Below are 15,972 nucleotides of genomic sequence, written 5' to 3'. Positions count from 1 at the left end.
ATCCTAGACACGATTGATATCCCAGCACCCAAAGGAAAATATTGTTAACAGGAACGTGCCAACGAGACCCGAAGTGGAGAGTCAGGAAAAGAAACACTAGGCAAGCTTGTAGGTTTCAAACGCGGAGCTGTCCCCTTTTTAAATTAACTAAGATGTGAGAAGCGCTTTAGCTTTAAGAACACCACCGAGGAAGAGAACTATTAATAATAACCCTAATGGTTATGGCGTACCTATCTAAGCTGCCGCAGTAACTCTGAAATAAGTTTCATGAGGTTTTTCTTGTGCCAATAATGGATGGCATGTGTGTGTACTGTGTAACTGTTTATGATTTGACAAATTGATATGAAAAGCTTATTTCGTAGTCCTCGATGAAGTCACGACCATATTTTATTGTTTTGTTTACAAACCAATTTTCTTTCCAGGGTGATATTTAACTGTCCTACGCCGCATGTCGAAGAAAAAGGAAGAGAGAAAATACTTTTCAAGGGTAATAAAGAAGATTCTTACAATTTCTCTATTGTGGTTCTAGATGTTAATATATATTAGGTTTAATGATAAGAAGTCGAATATTGCAAGAATATATAAGGCAAAGCAATATACTATTCATTTAAATATTGTTTTTTTTTCTCCCAGTGTATTTTTACCCGAAAAGAAACAAAAATAAAGTAGGTAGGTGGTACCTAGAACTCCTAGAAGCCATGTTTAATTAGCTCCCCAAGGCCCACTTCATACCTAATGCTGACAGCAACTTATCATAGCATGATCGTATCAGGCCCTGTCAAAGATGAAGTGAAACATCTAGAACACGGGTATGATCTAGATGAGTTTATGGTAGACCATATGATAACCGTACCTATGCTACGCAGACTACGACATGACTCATGAGCGTAACGACTCCTTCAAAATATTGTTGGTCGGCTCGGTCCAGTCACGTCACGGTATGGTGTTGGCATGGGATGGAATGGTTTAGTGGGTGATGACTGATAATATTTTATACAAAGCATGATTTTGAGCCGGACATGATCCTGTTATAGCCTCGTATTACATCATTCTGTTACAGTATGATGCAGCGGGCACAGGCCACATGTAGGTATGTTTTGTTGAAGTCGAGGAAGGTTCCAAACGGTACCTAAATAGTAAGTGATTGTTGAAATTAGACATTTAACCGTGATCCTAAATATTACTACTAAGACAATGGCTTACTTAATAAGTTGCATAGTTTGTTTTGAACATTTGTACCTACCCATCACCTCATCGGCTTCGTTTATGTACAAGCAAGCGGGCTCCGTTGTTAGGTTGATGAAAGTTTTGTGTAAGGAAGTCTTAGGATTACTTTTATAAACTTACGAACCTAAATTGAAATTTAATAATCCTACATATGTACCTATTTACTTAATTGAGTACCTACAAGCTAGCTGTTTGAAATTAAAGTTGTAAACATGATGGGTGTGTTGTGGTACTTGTAGGTATCACCGTGCATAACCTAACCGATGTAAGAGTGCGTAAAGCGCATTTAGTGATTGTTCCATACTTCCTTATTCCTTAGGGCAATAAGTAATTATACAAATTATATTATTACACAATATATGAAACTTGTTTTTCAGTTATAATTATCATGAGTTTAGTTAAAAAAGTACAAGCAAACTACCCGCGAGAGCGAGTCGCGTTATAAAGTCGCGTAGACTTCGACTCGCGGATTGACATAAAGACGAGAGAATATTTTGTCTCAAAATAGGCAGTTGTGCTACGGATTTTAGTTCAAAGTCGCGATCGTTGTCATTTTCTGACAGTGACACCTGATCGCGAGTTTGTCGCGGCTCTCGCGCGTGAGTTGTGCTGCCAACACGCGACAAGCCGCCAAGTCGCGCCGATCTGTCACTTCTCACGCCTGTCGCGGCCAGTTGTGCTAGAGGTGCTGAAGAATCACTCTATTGATAGGTGAAAACCGCATGAAAATCCATTCAGTATAGTTTTTGAATTTATCGCGAGCACGAGCAATTCTTGTATATTTATATATTTCGGGGATCTTGGAAATGGTTCTAACGATTTCGATGGAATTTGCTATAAGTATGAGAGTTTTAGGGGGCGATAAATCGATCTAGCTAGGTCAGGCGTGGCTCACTTCGCGATTTCGTCGCTTTGCTACAGGTAGCTAAAAGTACATCCGTTCGACCCCAATTTTGGGGTTTGCCATAAGCCGCGCGTGGCGCTGTCGCCACCTAGCGGCCATATTAGTGCTGATCGTGACAGACGCGTTTTGTTAGGGAGTGAGTCTTCTGTACCTAGTACTATAATTTATTCTGTGGCTAGGTCTTTATGTCTGGGAAAACGCGGATTTTTGAGTTTCTATGTTTTCTGAGCAAAGCTCGGTCTCTCAGAATATTACATCTTCTTCTTCCTGGCGTTATCCCGGCATTTTGCCACGGCTTATGGGAGCCTGGGGTCCGCTTGACAACTAATCCCATGATTTGACGTAGGCACTAGTTTTTACGAAAGCGACTGCCATCTGACCTTCCAACCCAGAGGGGAAACTAGGCCTTATTGGGATTAGTCCGGTTTCCTCACGATGTTTTCCTTCACCGAAAAGCGACTGGCAAATATCAAATGATATTTCGTACATAAGTTCCGAAAAACTCATTGGTACGAGCCGGGGTTTGAACCCACGACCTCCGGATTGAAAGTCGCACGCTCTTACCGCTAGGCCACCAGCGCTCTCACGCTCTCAGAATATTACATAGAATACATAATATGTAATATTACTGCAGGTTATCAGTGGGCAATGAGCAGATTGTGACCTCTTGACGTTCATAATTTTCTTCGTATCTTGTACGGTTTATATTTCTGAATTAGGTTGCAGCCAATTGCATCAATGTGAAATGAACCAATGGAATAATTTATTGTCGAAACCTAAATATAGATACAAACTAAATATGTAAAAAATAACTACCTACTGAAACCCGTCCCGGGCTGCCCCCGACGCAAAGGTGCCCATCACGCGCGCTGCGTTGCCACGTTGGATTGCGATGGACAGCCTTTGCAATTTGAAATGGCAACCTCAAATTACAATAGACAGGGCCTATGGGGACAGGACAGATAAAAACAAAATTTTAAATTGATTTATTTGCCTCTCTCTCTATCGCTTGAATATGCAAGAACGATAGAGAGGCAGATAAGGAAACTTCAATCTTCGTTTTTGCGGTCGCTTAATTACGTCGGACAACTTAGGACAATAATCATTTATATATTAGCGGTGAAATATACAGTCTTACCTAATCACAAAATACAAGAGTAGGAATTACGTGTTTTAACTAAAAACCGGGCAAGTGCGAGTCGGACTCGCGCACGAAGGGTTCCGTACCATAATGCAAAAAAAAAAACAAAAAAAAAAGCAAACAAAAAACGGTCACCCATCCAAGTACTGACCACTCCCGACGTTGCTTAACTTTGGTCAAAAATCACGTTTGTTGCATGGGAGCCCCATTTAAATCTTTATTTTATTCTGTTTTTAGTATTTGCTGTTATAGCGGCAACAGAAATACATCATCTGTGAAAATTTCAACTATCACGGTTCGTGAGATACAGCCTGGTGACAGACGGACGGACGGACAGCGAAGTCTTAGTAATAGGGTCCCGTTTTACCCTTTGGGTACGGAACCCTAAAAACTAACTACACCCGTTTACTGCTTTTTTGTAATTATAAGTATGTTGCTAAAACCACAGAATAAATGAGTGTTGTTGTGTATGTGTTGTGTGTGTTGTGTTTTGTTGTGTACCTAGTACAGAAAACTCACTCTCTAACAACACGCGTCTGTTACGATTAGGACAGATATAACCGCTAGGTGGCGACAGCGCCACGTGCGGCATATGGCTAGCCACCAAAATTGGTGTGGAACTGATGTACTTTGTATTGATGTATGTTGCAAAGCGACAAAATCGCGTAGTGAGCCACGCCTGCTAAAACATCATGTTTCTCTGTCATTAACCCTTTGTGTCACAATTTTTTATTAATTATACAATTTTTAGTAATAAAAGCGTGCAGTAGTGTATGGCTTATGACGACTAAAATAGGGGAAAACACTTTTTAGTCAATTTTGAAGGGGATGTATGTAAATAGGTGGTTGGTATAGATGACCACCAGGACGAAAGGAGTTAACTTTGAAGGGAAGGTTTTCTAAATGACCTATTCCATTCATTAACGAGACAAACAATTATTAATACCTACGTGATTGTAACTTCAGCAAAATAAACAAGCATTATCAAGGCAAAACCACGGCAAAACGCTAGCTCCCTTATCAGCGTCTTATCATAGTTCATAAGTTTATCAAAATATGCCGCGCGAGTGGAACGTGTAAAAAACATAAGAGCCTTTATAGTGGCTTTAAGTATACTGTCACTTAAGCTATTTTAAGCCTTATTCTTATGGCAACAGAGTGTAAAATGGTGTAAGCGGCTTAGAGTGTAAAGTTTACATCATATGTCGGAGATATATGTGTAAAATTGTAGACATAATATAGGACATTGTTTTGTAAATGGCTTGATAAAGGGGCGCTGAGATATAATTCATGGATACTAATGAGGACTATTAAGGTTGTCTGGAAGACATCGCTAATTTGTTATCTTACTAATTAGTATCCTAACTTGTGGATATTCCTTGGATATCACATACTTATACACACAATGAAGAATGTCAATAGCTAAGTTTTACCTACCACTATACCAAAGAGAATTTGAAATAAAGAGCTTTGACTTCGAGGGCTTTGACTGTAGGTCAAAGGTATGGTGCAATATTTTGGAGCGATAGCGCTATAACCTTCAGCCTACTCTCGAGTAGATGGCGTTAATATTAATATTTAACAAGTTAACACAAATCAGTGAAAGAATAAGGATCAAAGTCAAATGGCGTTCTAACAGTTTTAATCTTCTGTCGAAAGGTGGCAGTGATGATGATGATGCTCTCCTGACCGATTTCGGCCACAGCGACTGTGTGCTCTGGAGTAGGCAATTTTTAACTCGTGTTATTAGAGTGTAGCTGATCCACTCTCTGGTGCGCCCTTAAGTGGCTCACGTACCCTATCTTCTTGCTAAATACATGCAGCAGTATATATACACTCTATTATCTTTGCCTATACACTCTATTCTATTCTACCTATGAGTTTCGCTCTAAAATTTTATACTTGTCCCCACCCTGAGTATGTACCCAGTGGCGTAGCTAGCATGGGTGGCACCCGGTGCGGAAATTGTGGGTGTCACCCTAAAATTCAATAAAAATTGTAAAATATATTTAAAAAGAGTAATTGTAATTTTTGTTAAATAGCTCAGGATCTACTCTATCGCTTTCATTTTACATGATTTTATGAATTTTTATAGGTGGCACTACTGATGTTCACGGTCGGGTGTCACCCCCAAATGGGTGACACCCGGGGCGGACCGCCCCCGCCGCCCTCCCTAGCTACGCCACTGTATGTACCTACTTATTTGATAATAAAACTTTTATTTGTTCACAGTATCGAAGCAACCGACGGTTCGATCTTCCCCCCCTCCCTACTGGACCGCAAGACCACTCTACACGTGTTCTTCCCCCAGCTGTGCCGACGATTGCCGTTCGTTTACGAAAAAGATGTCGTGGTAAGTTACTTGCAACAACAATAACAGCGCCATCTAGAATCAGAATCAGAATCTTTTTATTTGTGAAAACATAGGTACAATTACGGTGTTTTATGCGCAGGTTTCTCTATGTTTACCTACGGGTGCAGGTATACAAATTTTTGATCGCATGCAACAAGCATCTTAACTAAATATAGGGTAGCAATTTATATACAGCATAAATTACACAAAGTTAAGTGATGATAGGTCAAGACAGGAGTGAGGAGTTAGGTACGTTACAAAACATTATTACAATTTTTGAAAAGCGTTACAAAAATTTACCTAGTGAATTATTATTATAGAAATGTCCGTTTCGATTTATTAATAAAATTAATAATTATAGTGACGTTGATGTATAGTGAGTTGTACCTCCTGTAAGAATATCGTTGACGTTCTTAGAAAGGGTTAGGAAGAGGAATGGGTAGGAGGAACAGACAGACACACAAATAAAAATAAATAAAAGAATTCTTATATACATACACATACACATGTTAAACTTGTAATATATATGTCGGCGGCCGATCGTAAGATCAGGCATATCGTGAAACGTGAAAATCTTTGACCCGTTCCCTGAGTCGACGGAGCCCCGCTACGCGGGGCTCCTATTTCTGGGCCTATCCTACCTATATATTGGTTTAATGTCACTATCGTCAAAACATTACACAGGAACATTACGATCTGCCTGATCTTACGATCGGCCGCCGACAGATACACCCCGTTATTGCATCGAGGTTTTGAGGTGAGAATACCGAAAACGCAGATTCGATTCCTGCCTGGACACTGGAGGCTCTGATCACTTTTTCTTTCGCACCCTTTCAGCAACCTAATAGTTATTTACGATACAAGTCCGAAAAATAGGAAATTCGAACGTTTTATAGTACATATTGGCCCTTTAAATTCGACGTAGTTACGTAATGTACTTATTTTAGCACAGGGTGTCGTATTGGAGCACCAGATGTGCTGTTAATCTATTTATCCTAAATTCTAACTCCCACTTATTTCATAGACCGCAGACGGAATCCAGCTCCTCCGCTACCGCATGCCGATGAACGTGTTCGATGACCACATCAGCAACCCGGCCAACCAGTGCTACTGTGAAATTGATTCCGGCACGTGCCCGCCGAGAGGCGTCATCAACGTCACCGCTTGTGCTATGGGTAAGGGACAGTGTTCGCAGGTAGTTGATTTTCTACCGCTGCTAGTCAGAGATCGGCTCCGGAACAAGCCCGCATAGGGGCGTCATAACGTCACCGCTTGTGCTATGGGTAAGTGACAGCTTTCGCAGGTAGTTGGTTTTATAAGCTAGCCCACCAATAGTACTACGAGACCACTCCGGCATTTGCCCGCCGAGGGGCGTCATCAACGTCACTGCTTCTGCTTGTGCGATGGGTAATTCAACAGCATTTGCGGGTGTATGGTTTTATTTTACGTTCGAAAGGCGTTCGAGGCTCAATGATTGAAAGAAACTAGAGACACCGCGGAGTGTCTTCAAGTATGGCTATAAAGAATAGACATACCTTACTCCGTTTGAGCCAGATTAAAACATACATAAGTACAACAACTTCCTCAACTACCCAAAAGATGGCGATGGGATGAAGATGTACAACTGACGCCATCTTTTATCAAGTTGGAAAACAATTTTCTCCCAATCAACAAAAGATGACACAATTTATCAAAGGCAATATATGTAGAGTCAAGAAAAGAGAAAGATGTCTTGTTGTTACTTTCTATCTTAGCTGATTTACGATCACATTCACTAAAATATTAAGGGCCACTTGCACCATTCGACTAACCCGGGGTTAACCGGTTAAACATTGAGTTACCATGGTTACCAGTACAATTTGACACTGGGTTAAAAATATAATCGCTTAACCCCGGGTTAGTGGGGTGGTGCAAGTGGCCCTTAAGGAATTATATTTGCAATGATTAATTTATTATTATTATGTCGTATGGCTTTATTCCTGAATACACATTTAATTAATTTATTATTTTTTGTCAGGTGCGCCCGCTCTGGCGTCTCACCCGCACTTCTACCTCGGCGACCCGGGACTGCTCGAGAACGTGACGGGATTGAACCCCGACCCTGCGCTGCACGACTCCTATGTGGACATACATCCGACGTTGGGCATATCGCTTCACGGAAGATCCAGGTACCTACCTAGCAATGCACTCACGAGAACATTCCAAAGTTGCGAAACTTTCCACATGAGAATTTCTCGGTAACTTCTGAGAATGTTCTCGAGAACGAGAATTTATTTATATATCGTAGTTTATACCATGAATATTCACGATAGTTTAGGTGTAGTATCCTTACCCCCAGAAAATTCCGACTTTTGGTCTACCGCTTCCGGTTAGAAAAAAATATGACGGCCCGGCCAAACGGTCAGACCTAGGTGGGGGATGCTCGACCAAATGTCATAGGTAACCTACTTAGTAGTACCTACAGCTACACAAAAACAACTCCGTCACGACAAAACGTCTCGACAATACAATACAAACAGGTACTCTTTATTGTACACCTGAAGAAGCGCCGGTGGTCTAGCGGTAAGAGCGTGCGACTTGCAATCCGGAGGTTGCGGGTTCAAACCCCGCTGTCCGTCCGTCTGTCTGTCTGTCTGTCTGTCACCAGGCTGTAACTCATGAACCGTGATAGTAGACAGTTGAAATTTTTCACAGATGATGTATTTCAGTTGCCGCTATAACAACAAATACTAAAAACTGAAGGTTGCCGTTTTTGCGTAGGTATTGGCACGGGTTCCGTACTTGCACTCCGACTCGCACTTGGCCGGTTTTTGAAGAACTTACTATAGACCTGTTTTGGGATACAATAAGTTAAATCTATTAATTATCTTTGCAGCATGCAGATAAACATCCAGGTGAAGAAAACGCCCATGTTCCCTGCTCTCAGCTTCCTTGAGGAAGGAACCATCCTGCCAATCGCGTGGATCGAGATGGTAAGCATGAGTAGTTCTATAGTCGCACCAATAAAAGTCTGCGGCGGATTTGATAGCCTACGCAGTGGAAGTGTTATTTATACGTCATAATTTCATAGAAGTTTGAAGTTTAAAATGACACTTGCACTGCGTGGGCTATCAAATCCGCTGCAGACCATTTACTGTGTAACTATACTAACTTTTTCGGATATGACCTGGATCTCCTGGATCTTGGGAAGCGCTGGTCGCCTAGCGGTAAGAGCGTGCAACTTGCAATCCGGAGGTAGTGGGTTCAAACCCCGGCTCGTACCAATGAGTTTTTCGGAACTTATGTACCGCACATGCACACACACACACACACACACACACACACACACATGTTTTTGCACCGCCTACGACTTATCTGCTTTGCCTAAAGGTTGACTGGTAGAGAATGCCTTATGGCATTAAGTTCGCCCTTTGTACAGTGCTATTTCCTTATGTGCAGATTAAATAAATAAAATATCATTTGATATTTACCAGTCGCTTTTCGGTTAAGGAAAACATCGTGAGGAAACCGGACTAATCCTAATAGTAGAAGAGCCGGCCGCAAATTTTCTAACCGACTTGATACCACGATGAAATGCACAATGGTTTCCCATAAAAATGATGCTAAGTCCGAATTCGATAGTCTGCCACGGCGGAACTTGCCGAAAGTACGAAAAAGAAGGCCACTTCCGGTGCCAAAAAAGGGGGTTGATTTAACCCATCTGATACCGAAATAATAATTATGGCAGCAGTTAGAAATTTACATGTAGACCCATAAAAGCGAAGTCTGCCAGTATTTTTTTTGCCGGAAGTGCTTGGCAGACGCTCTCAAAGGTGGCCACCGGGACCCCTAATTTAACCCATCTGATACCACCATGAAACCAATTCCAGTCGGTAGGTATGAACCCTCATGTCAGGAATATATAAGTCTGCCAAGGCTTTTCCTGCCGAAACACCTTGGCAGACGAGATTATGTGAGCAAGGTAACCATCGGTTACCGTACACTAACCCATCTGATACCACCATGAAACCAATTCCAGTCGGTAGGTATGAACCCCCATTTTAGGAATATATAAGTCTGCCAAGGTTTTTCCTGCCGAAACACCTTGGCAGACGAAATTATAAGCAAGATAGCCATAGGTTACCGTACACTAACCCATCTGATACCACGATGAAACCAATTCCAGTCGGTAGGTATGGACCATCATTTCAGGAATATATAAGTCTGCCAGGGCTTTTCCTGCCGAAACACCTTGGCAGACGAGATTATGTTAGCAAGGTGTACATCAGTTACATGAAACCAATTCCAGTCGATAGGTATGAACTAGCATTTCAAGAATATATAAGTCTGCCAAGGCGTTAGAATACTTGACTTGGCAGACTGGACTTGTCAAACAAGGTATCAGGTGTTTCGGCAGGAAAGGCCTTGGCAGACTTATATATTCCTGAAATGAGGGTTTATACCTACCGACTGGAATTGGTTTCATAGTGGTATCAGATGGGTTAGTGTACGGTAACCGATGGCCATCTTGCTTATAATCTCGTCTGCCAAGGTGTTTCGGCAGGAAAAACCTTGGCAGACTTATATATTCCTCAAATGGGGGTTCATAACTACCGACTGGAATTGGTTTCATGGTGGTATCAGATGGGTTAGTGTACGGTAACCGATGGTCATCTTGCTTATAATCTCGTCTGCTAAGGTGTTTCGGCAAGAAAATCCTTAACAGACTTATATATTCCTGAAATGGGGGTTCATACCTACCGACTGGAAATGGTTTCATGGTAGTATCAGATGGGTTGATGTAGGGTAACTGATGTACACCTTGCTAACATAATCTCGTCTGCCAAGGTGTTTCGGCAGGAAAAGCCCTGGCAGACTTATATATTCCTGAAATGAGGGTGCATACCTACCGACTGGAATTGGTTTCATGGTGGTATCAGATGGGTTAGTGTACGGTAACCGATGATCATCTTGCTTATAATCTCGTCTGCCAAGGTGTTTCGGCAGGAAAAACCTTGGCAGACTTATATATTCCTAAAATGGGAGTTCATACCTACCGACTGGAATTGGTTTCATGGTGGTATCAGATGGGTTAGTGTACGGTAACCTATGGCCATCCTGCTTATAATCTCGTCTGCCAAGGTGTTTCGGCAGGAAAAACCTTGGCAGACTTATATATTCCTAAAATGGGGGTTCATACCTACCGACTGGAATTGGTTTCATGGTGGTATCAGATGGGTTAGTGTACGGTAACCGATGGTTACCTTGCTCACATAATCTCGTCTGCCAAGGTGTTTCGGCAGGAAAAGCCTTGGCAGACTTATATATTCCTGACATGAGGGTTAATACCTACCGACTGGAATTGGTTTCATGGTGGTATCAGATGGGTTAAATTAGGGGTCCCGGTGGCCACCTTTGAGAGCGTCTGCCAAGCACTTCCGGCAAAAAAAATACTGACAGACTTCGCTTTTATGTGTCTACATGTAAATTTCTAACTGCTGCCATAACTATTATTTCGGTATCAGATGGGTTAAATCAACCCCCTTTTTTGGCACCGGAAGTGGCCTTCTTTTTCGTACTTTCGGCAAGTTCCGCCGTGGCAGACTATCGAATTCGGACTTAGCATCACTTTTATGGGAAACCATTGTGCATTTCAGCGTGGTATCAAGTCGGTTAGAAAATTTGCGGCCCGCTCTTCTACTATAATGTCTAGTTTACCCTCTGGGTTCGAAGGTCAGATGGCAGTCGCTTTCGTAAAAACTAGTGCCTACGTCAATTCCTAGGATTTGTTGTCAAGCGGACCCCAGGCTCCCATGAGCCGTGGCGAAATGCCGGGACAACGCGAGGAGGATGACCTGGATTTTGGGCTGCTTTGATTTGAATACTTAATAGTCCTAAGCGTGTTTACAACTAATTGCTTCTTAGGCGATACAACATATACAGGCAAAGTTGACAATTTTGAGAAGTAAATACCTACTCATATCCTCTAGCCTAGCCGTCCACAAATCAAAACTTACGACTCTTACGAGTACCAAGACAAAATGCAAAATTGATTTGTCAAAATTAGTAATCCACGTTGCTAGAGTTAGACCAAGAAGTCTGCAACGATTTTGATAGCATACGCAGTGCAAGTGTTATTTATACGTCATAATTTCATAGAAGTTTGACGTTTAAATTAACACTTGCACTGCGTGTGATATCAGAATCGTTGTAGACTTATCTTTGTCTAACTCTGACACATATACAACCAAATACTTATTAAACATAAGCTAGAATTAGACCAAGAAAATTCTGCAGCGATTTTGATAGCCCACGCAGAGCAAGTGTCATTTTAAACGTCAAACTTCTATGAAATTGTGACGTATAAATAACACTTGCCCTGCGTGGCCTATCAAAATCGCTGCAGACTTTTCTTGGTCTAACTCTAAGTACCTACCTACATTCCTAACAATGGGGTTGGCCGGTGGAAGTTTATAGCAGATGGCGCCATCATAGCTTGCCCTATCAATCCCTAGAATTATAGACGGTCAAGCAAATCTTGTCAGTAGAAAAGGGCGCGAAATTCAAATTTTCTATGAGACGATCTCCCTTCGTGCCTACATTTTTCAAATTTGCCGCCTTTTTCTACTGACAAGATCTGCTTGACCAAGTTTATGTCAAATTTTTGTTTTTTTAATACCCTGGATGCCAGCCCTTTAAGCCAAATCTCATAGAAAAAGGGGCAAGCTATGATGGCGCCATTTATGCAAACATTTGACAGTTGCCGACCCCATTCAAATATTTTAAATATCTTTCTTTCACAGACTGTCGAAGAGATACCAGAATCCCTCCGCACCATGATCTACCACGGCACATTCTCGACAGCCGCAGCCCAGCTCGCGCTAACCGTCATCTGCATCATCGCCCTCGCCATCTCCTCCATCTGTCTCTCCATCATGATCTTCAGGCGGAGACAGAAACCTTGCGTGACCTTGAAGAAAGTGCTTCCGACCGAAGCTGAGTTGAAGGGCTTGAAGTCCGTTTCGTGAAATATTGGGTGACTTTTTGTGTTCAAATTCTAGCGCCGTAGGTTCTATGGACGTTTTTAAAAGCCTATTGGCGTTGATAGATTTAAAATTATACTAAAAGAGATTTGTGTTATGCGGGAGGCCGTCTTAAACTATGCTGGGGCTCATGGCAGGCGTGGCTCACTCCGCGATTTAGTCGCTTTGCTACAGGTCGACCCCAATTTTGGGGTTTGCCATAAGCCGCGCGTGGCGCTGTCACCACCTAGCGGCCATATCTGTGCTGATCGTGACAGACGCGTTTTGTTAGAGAGTGAGTCTTCTGTACCTAGTACTATTATTTATTCTGTGCTCTTGGGCTCATAAGAACTTGGGGCCCTTTTGTGTAAAGAAAGCTAATTAAACTAACATTTTTCAACTATGATCTTCTATTTATTATGGGTAATCAAATATACTGTTACTGTCTGTCCTTCGGGGCCCCCTACTGACTATAGGCGCCCTGGGCACGGGCCGCGTGTGCCCTTATGGTAAAGACGGTGTTGCCGGGAGAGAGTGCCATGTCCCGTTCAAAATGTTGGAGCTTTTCGAATTTATTTTATACGTTATTAAGTCATGCTTATAGAATATTATTTTTTTTCATTCATGAAAAAATCTATCACTGATTTATCTAGGCAATCCTTCCTAAAAATATCTAAGCTCATGAAAATGGTTTTTGGCTACATATAGAAGCATTGGTTAGATTGTTTATGAAGTTATTTATAACAGTCGGATCACACCAGTGTTTAGTCACCCTAAGGCGATATATTCCTTTTTTAATATATTTTAATGCCATTCAAAATTTTAATTACAAATATATAAAACCCAAGAGTTTAAAACGTCGTTCAATATGTATATCGATTTAGAAATATAAATAGTATATATTACGATAAATATGCGAAAAGTAGGAAACTCTCAACGAGTGGCGATAAATTGAAACACGACCGAAGGGAGTGTTTTAAATCGACACGAGTTGCAAATTGCGAATTACCTTTTCGCACGTGTATTGTACAAAGTGTTACAATACATATGGCCCTTTAATTTTTTGCTATTGGCACGTAGGTATACTTAGCCCTAGGGCGTTAAAGTAACACCATATTATGTAGTGTAAATGTCGGCGGCCAATCGTAAAATCAGGCATATCGTGAAATTCCTAGGCATATCGTGAAACGTGAAAATCTTTGACTCGTTCCCCGAGTCGACGGAGCCCCGCTACGCGGGGCTCCTATTTCTGGACAGTTTGGCAGTTTGCCCTTCGGGCATCTGAAGCAACCTAACGAACCTATCCTGCCTATATATTGGTTTAAATGTATTACAAAACATTACACAGGAAGATTACGATCTGCCTGATAATAGATCGGCCGCCGACATAAATATTATAACTCTTTACATGTTACATGTATAATAAATGAGTGACGTGTGAGACGATAAAGTAAAGCACGCATAAACGCATAGTGGCCAACAAAGGGGCTACCGCGAAAAACGAAAATTCGTTATCTGCTCTTCTATAGCTATAGCCAAAGAGAATAAATAGTATAGAGGGCTATTGCCAAAGTAAATTTTGTAGTCACGGTACATTTACTGCCATCTATAGACACACGATTAAAACTTAAAATAAAATTGAAAATGTATAAATTCATCAAAATATGTTTACGGATAAATGATTTTTAATTTTTACTGTTCCACACTGACCCATGTTCTTTCACTGATATGTGTTAAAATTATTAAATATCAAACGGTGTCGTCAACGCCATCTAGCCGAGAATAGGCCAAAGGTATGGCGCCATCTATTCGAGAATAACTTTTACTTGATTTCCGAGGCACGTTTTTTTCTTAGACTTTATTTATCTTATACGGAGTTATATATATCTCTGGCTATAGCCTATAGCGAAAGGTAGATAACTAAATTTCAATTTTTAGCCTCTGGGACCAAAAATACATCACTAATGTGAGTGTTCGCTCTTTTGGAGTCTTATCTGCATTTATATATACAGTCAGCAGCAGAAGTTGCTAAGCGGGCGAGGTGTTCAAAATTACCTTGACGCGCTCTTATTCTCTTAACAATAAAGTAGTGTCAAGATCAATTTGAACACATCGCCCGCTTAGCAAGTATTGCTGCTGACTGTACTACACAGTGATGTGTGAAACCATGTGTTATTAGTTATGTATGTTAATTAGTACATAGGAAAACAATTATTCGCTTTATTCGTGTTCCATTCATTTTTACAAACTTTTATTTGGTTTCACCTGACCGTTGTCTGTAATCAAATCTTGCAAGTTAAATTTGATCCACTTCCCGGTTTCCGATTGAGCTGAAATTTTGCATACATACGTAAGTCGCGTGACAATGCAATATTATGGTGTCATCGAGCTGATCTGATGATAGAGACCAGGAGGTGGCCGTAGGAACTCTGTGATGAAACAACGAAACTTAATGTAACTTAGTGTTTGGGGTTTTAGAATTGTCTCGATGAGTATTAATTGCCTGTGGAAAGAAAAGTACAGTCAGCGATAAAAGCTTGGACCAAAAATGAAATTTTTGCCAAAAACTTATTTCTTTTTAAAGTGATCGGTAAATTCGTTTCATTGGCAACGTATTTTGTTAACGGGAAGCTATATATTTTCCACCGGTGGTGGCCGAGTGGATATGACATCCGACTTTCAATCCGGAGGTCGTAGGTTCAAATCCTGGCTCGTAGCAATGAGTTTTTCGGAACTTATGTACGAAATATTATTATATTTACCACTAGCTTTTCGGCGAAGGAAAATATTGTGAGGAAACCTGCATACATCTGCGAAGAAATTCAAAGGTGTATGTGAAGTCCCGAATCCGCATTGGGCTAGCGTGGGGACTATAGCCCAAACCCTCTTGCGCATGAGAGGAGGCCTGTGTCCAGCTGTGGGACGTATATACGTCCTATATAGGCTGAAATTATAAATATAATTTATACTACTATAAAAGTTCTTATTTGCTCGTTGGTATAAATTTAACTCAACTAAGGTAAACGGCCCCAAGTTCGTGTTAGTACGTTATTTCGTTAGTTTTTTTTCGGGCGCAAATAATAAGGAATTCAAATATCTTTTATTCAAATTATACATATGAAAAAAATCTGTATTATTTAATCTCTTCAATAAAATGATAACCAATATTTTAGTGATTAAACTAAGAGTAATACGACGGTCGAAACTGTTAGACGGCCGCGAATAGCTGTGTTGTATGCGTGCACTTTTTTTAGGCGTAAGGTGCGCGCTCTCACTTGTTAAGCTTATAGGAAGGAAAAGCTAAACCCATTCGAATAAAAGTTTTTGGGAGTGTTTCTGTGGGTTC

The 15,972-nt window shown here is 41.1% G+C and overlaps 1 protein-coding gene across 1 annotated transcript in view; it reads left to right on the top strand.

Moving 5' to 3' along the window:
- Positions 1 to 12,758, top strand: part of LOC134677923 (scavenger receptor class B member 1-like) — a 49,873-nt gene extending 37,115 nt beyond the window's left edge. The window contains exons 8-12 of the mRNA XM_063536368.1: positions 5,505 to 5,625; positions 6,650 to 6,800; positions 7,643 to 7,793; positions 8,501 to 8,597; positions 12,408 to 12,758. Of these exons, the coding sequence (XP_063392438.1) occupies positions 5,505 to 5,625; positions 6,650 to 6,800; positions 7,643 to 7,793; positions 8,501 to 8,597; positions 12,408 to 12,632 (745 nt within the window). The 3' untranslated portion in view covers positions 12,633 to 12,758. The remainder of the gene's footprint in view (positions 1 to 5,504; positions 5,626 to 6,649; positions 6,801 to 7,642; positions 7,794 to 8,500; positions 8,598 to 12,407) is intronic.
- The last annotated feature ends 3,214 nt before the right edge of the window (positions 12,759 to 15,972 follow it).

Source organism: Cydia fagiglandana, chromosome 27 (assembly GCF_963556715.1).
Source record: "Cydia fagiglandana chromosome 27, ilCydFagi1.1, whole genome shotgun sequence".
NCBI classification, from domain to species: domain Eukaryota; kingdom Metazoa; phylum Arthropoda; class Insecta; order Lepidoptera; family Tortricidae; genus Cydia; species Cydia fagiglandana.
Note: the sequence above shows the minus strand (reverse complement) of the source record. Positions and strands in the feature narration are given on the sequence as shown.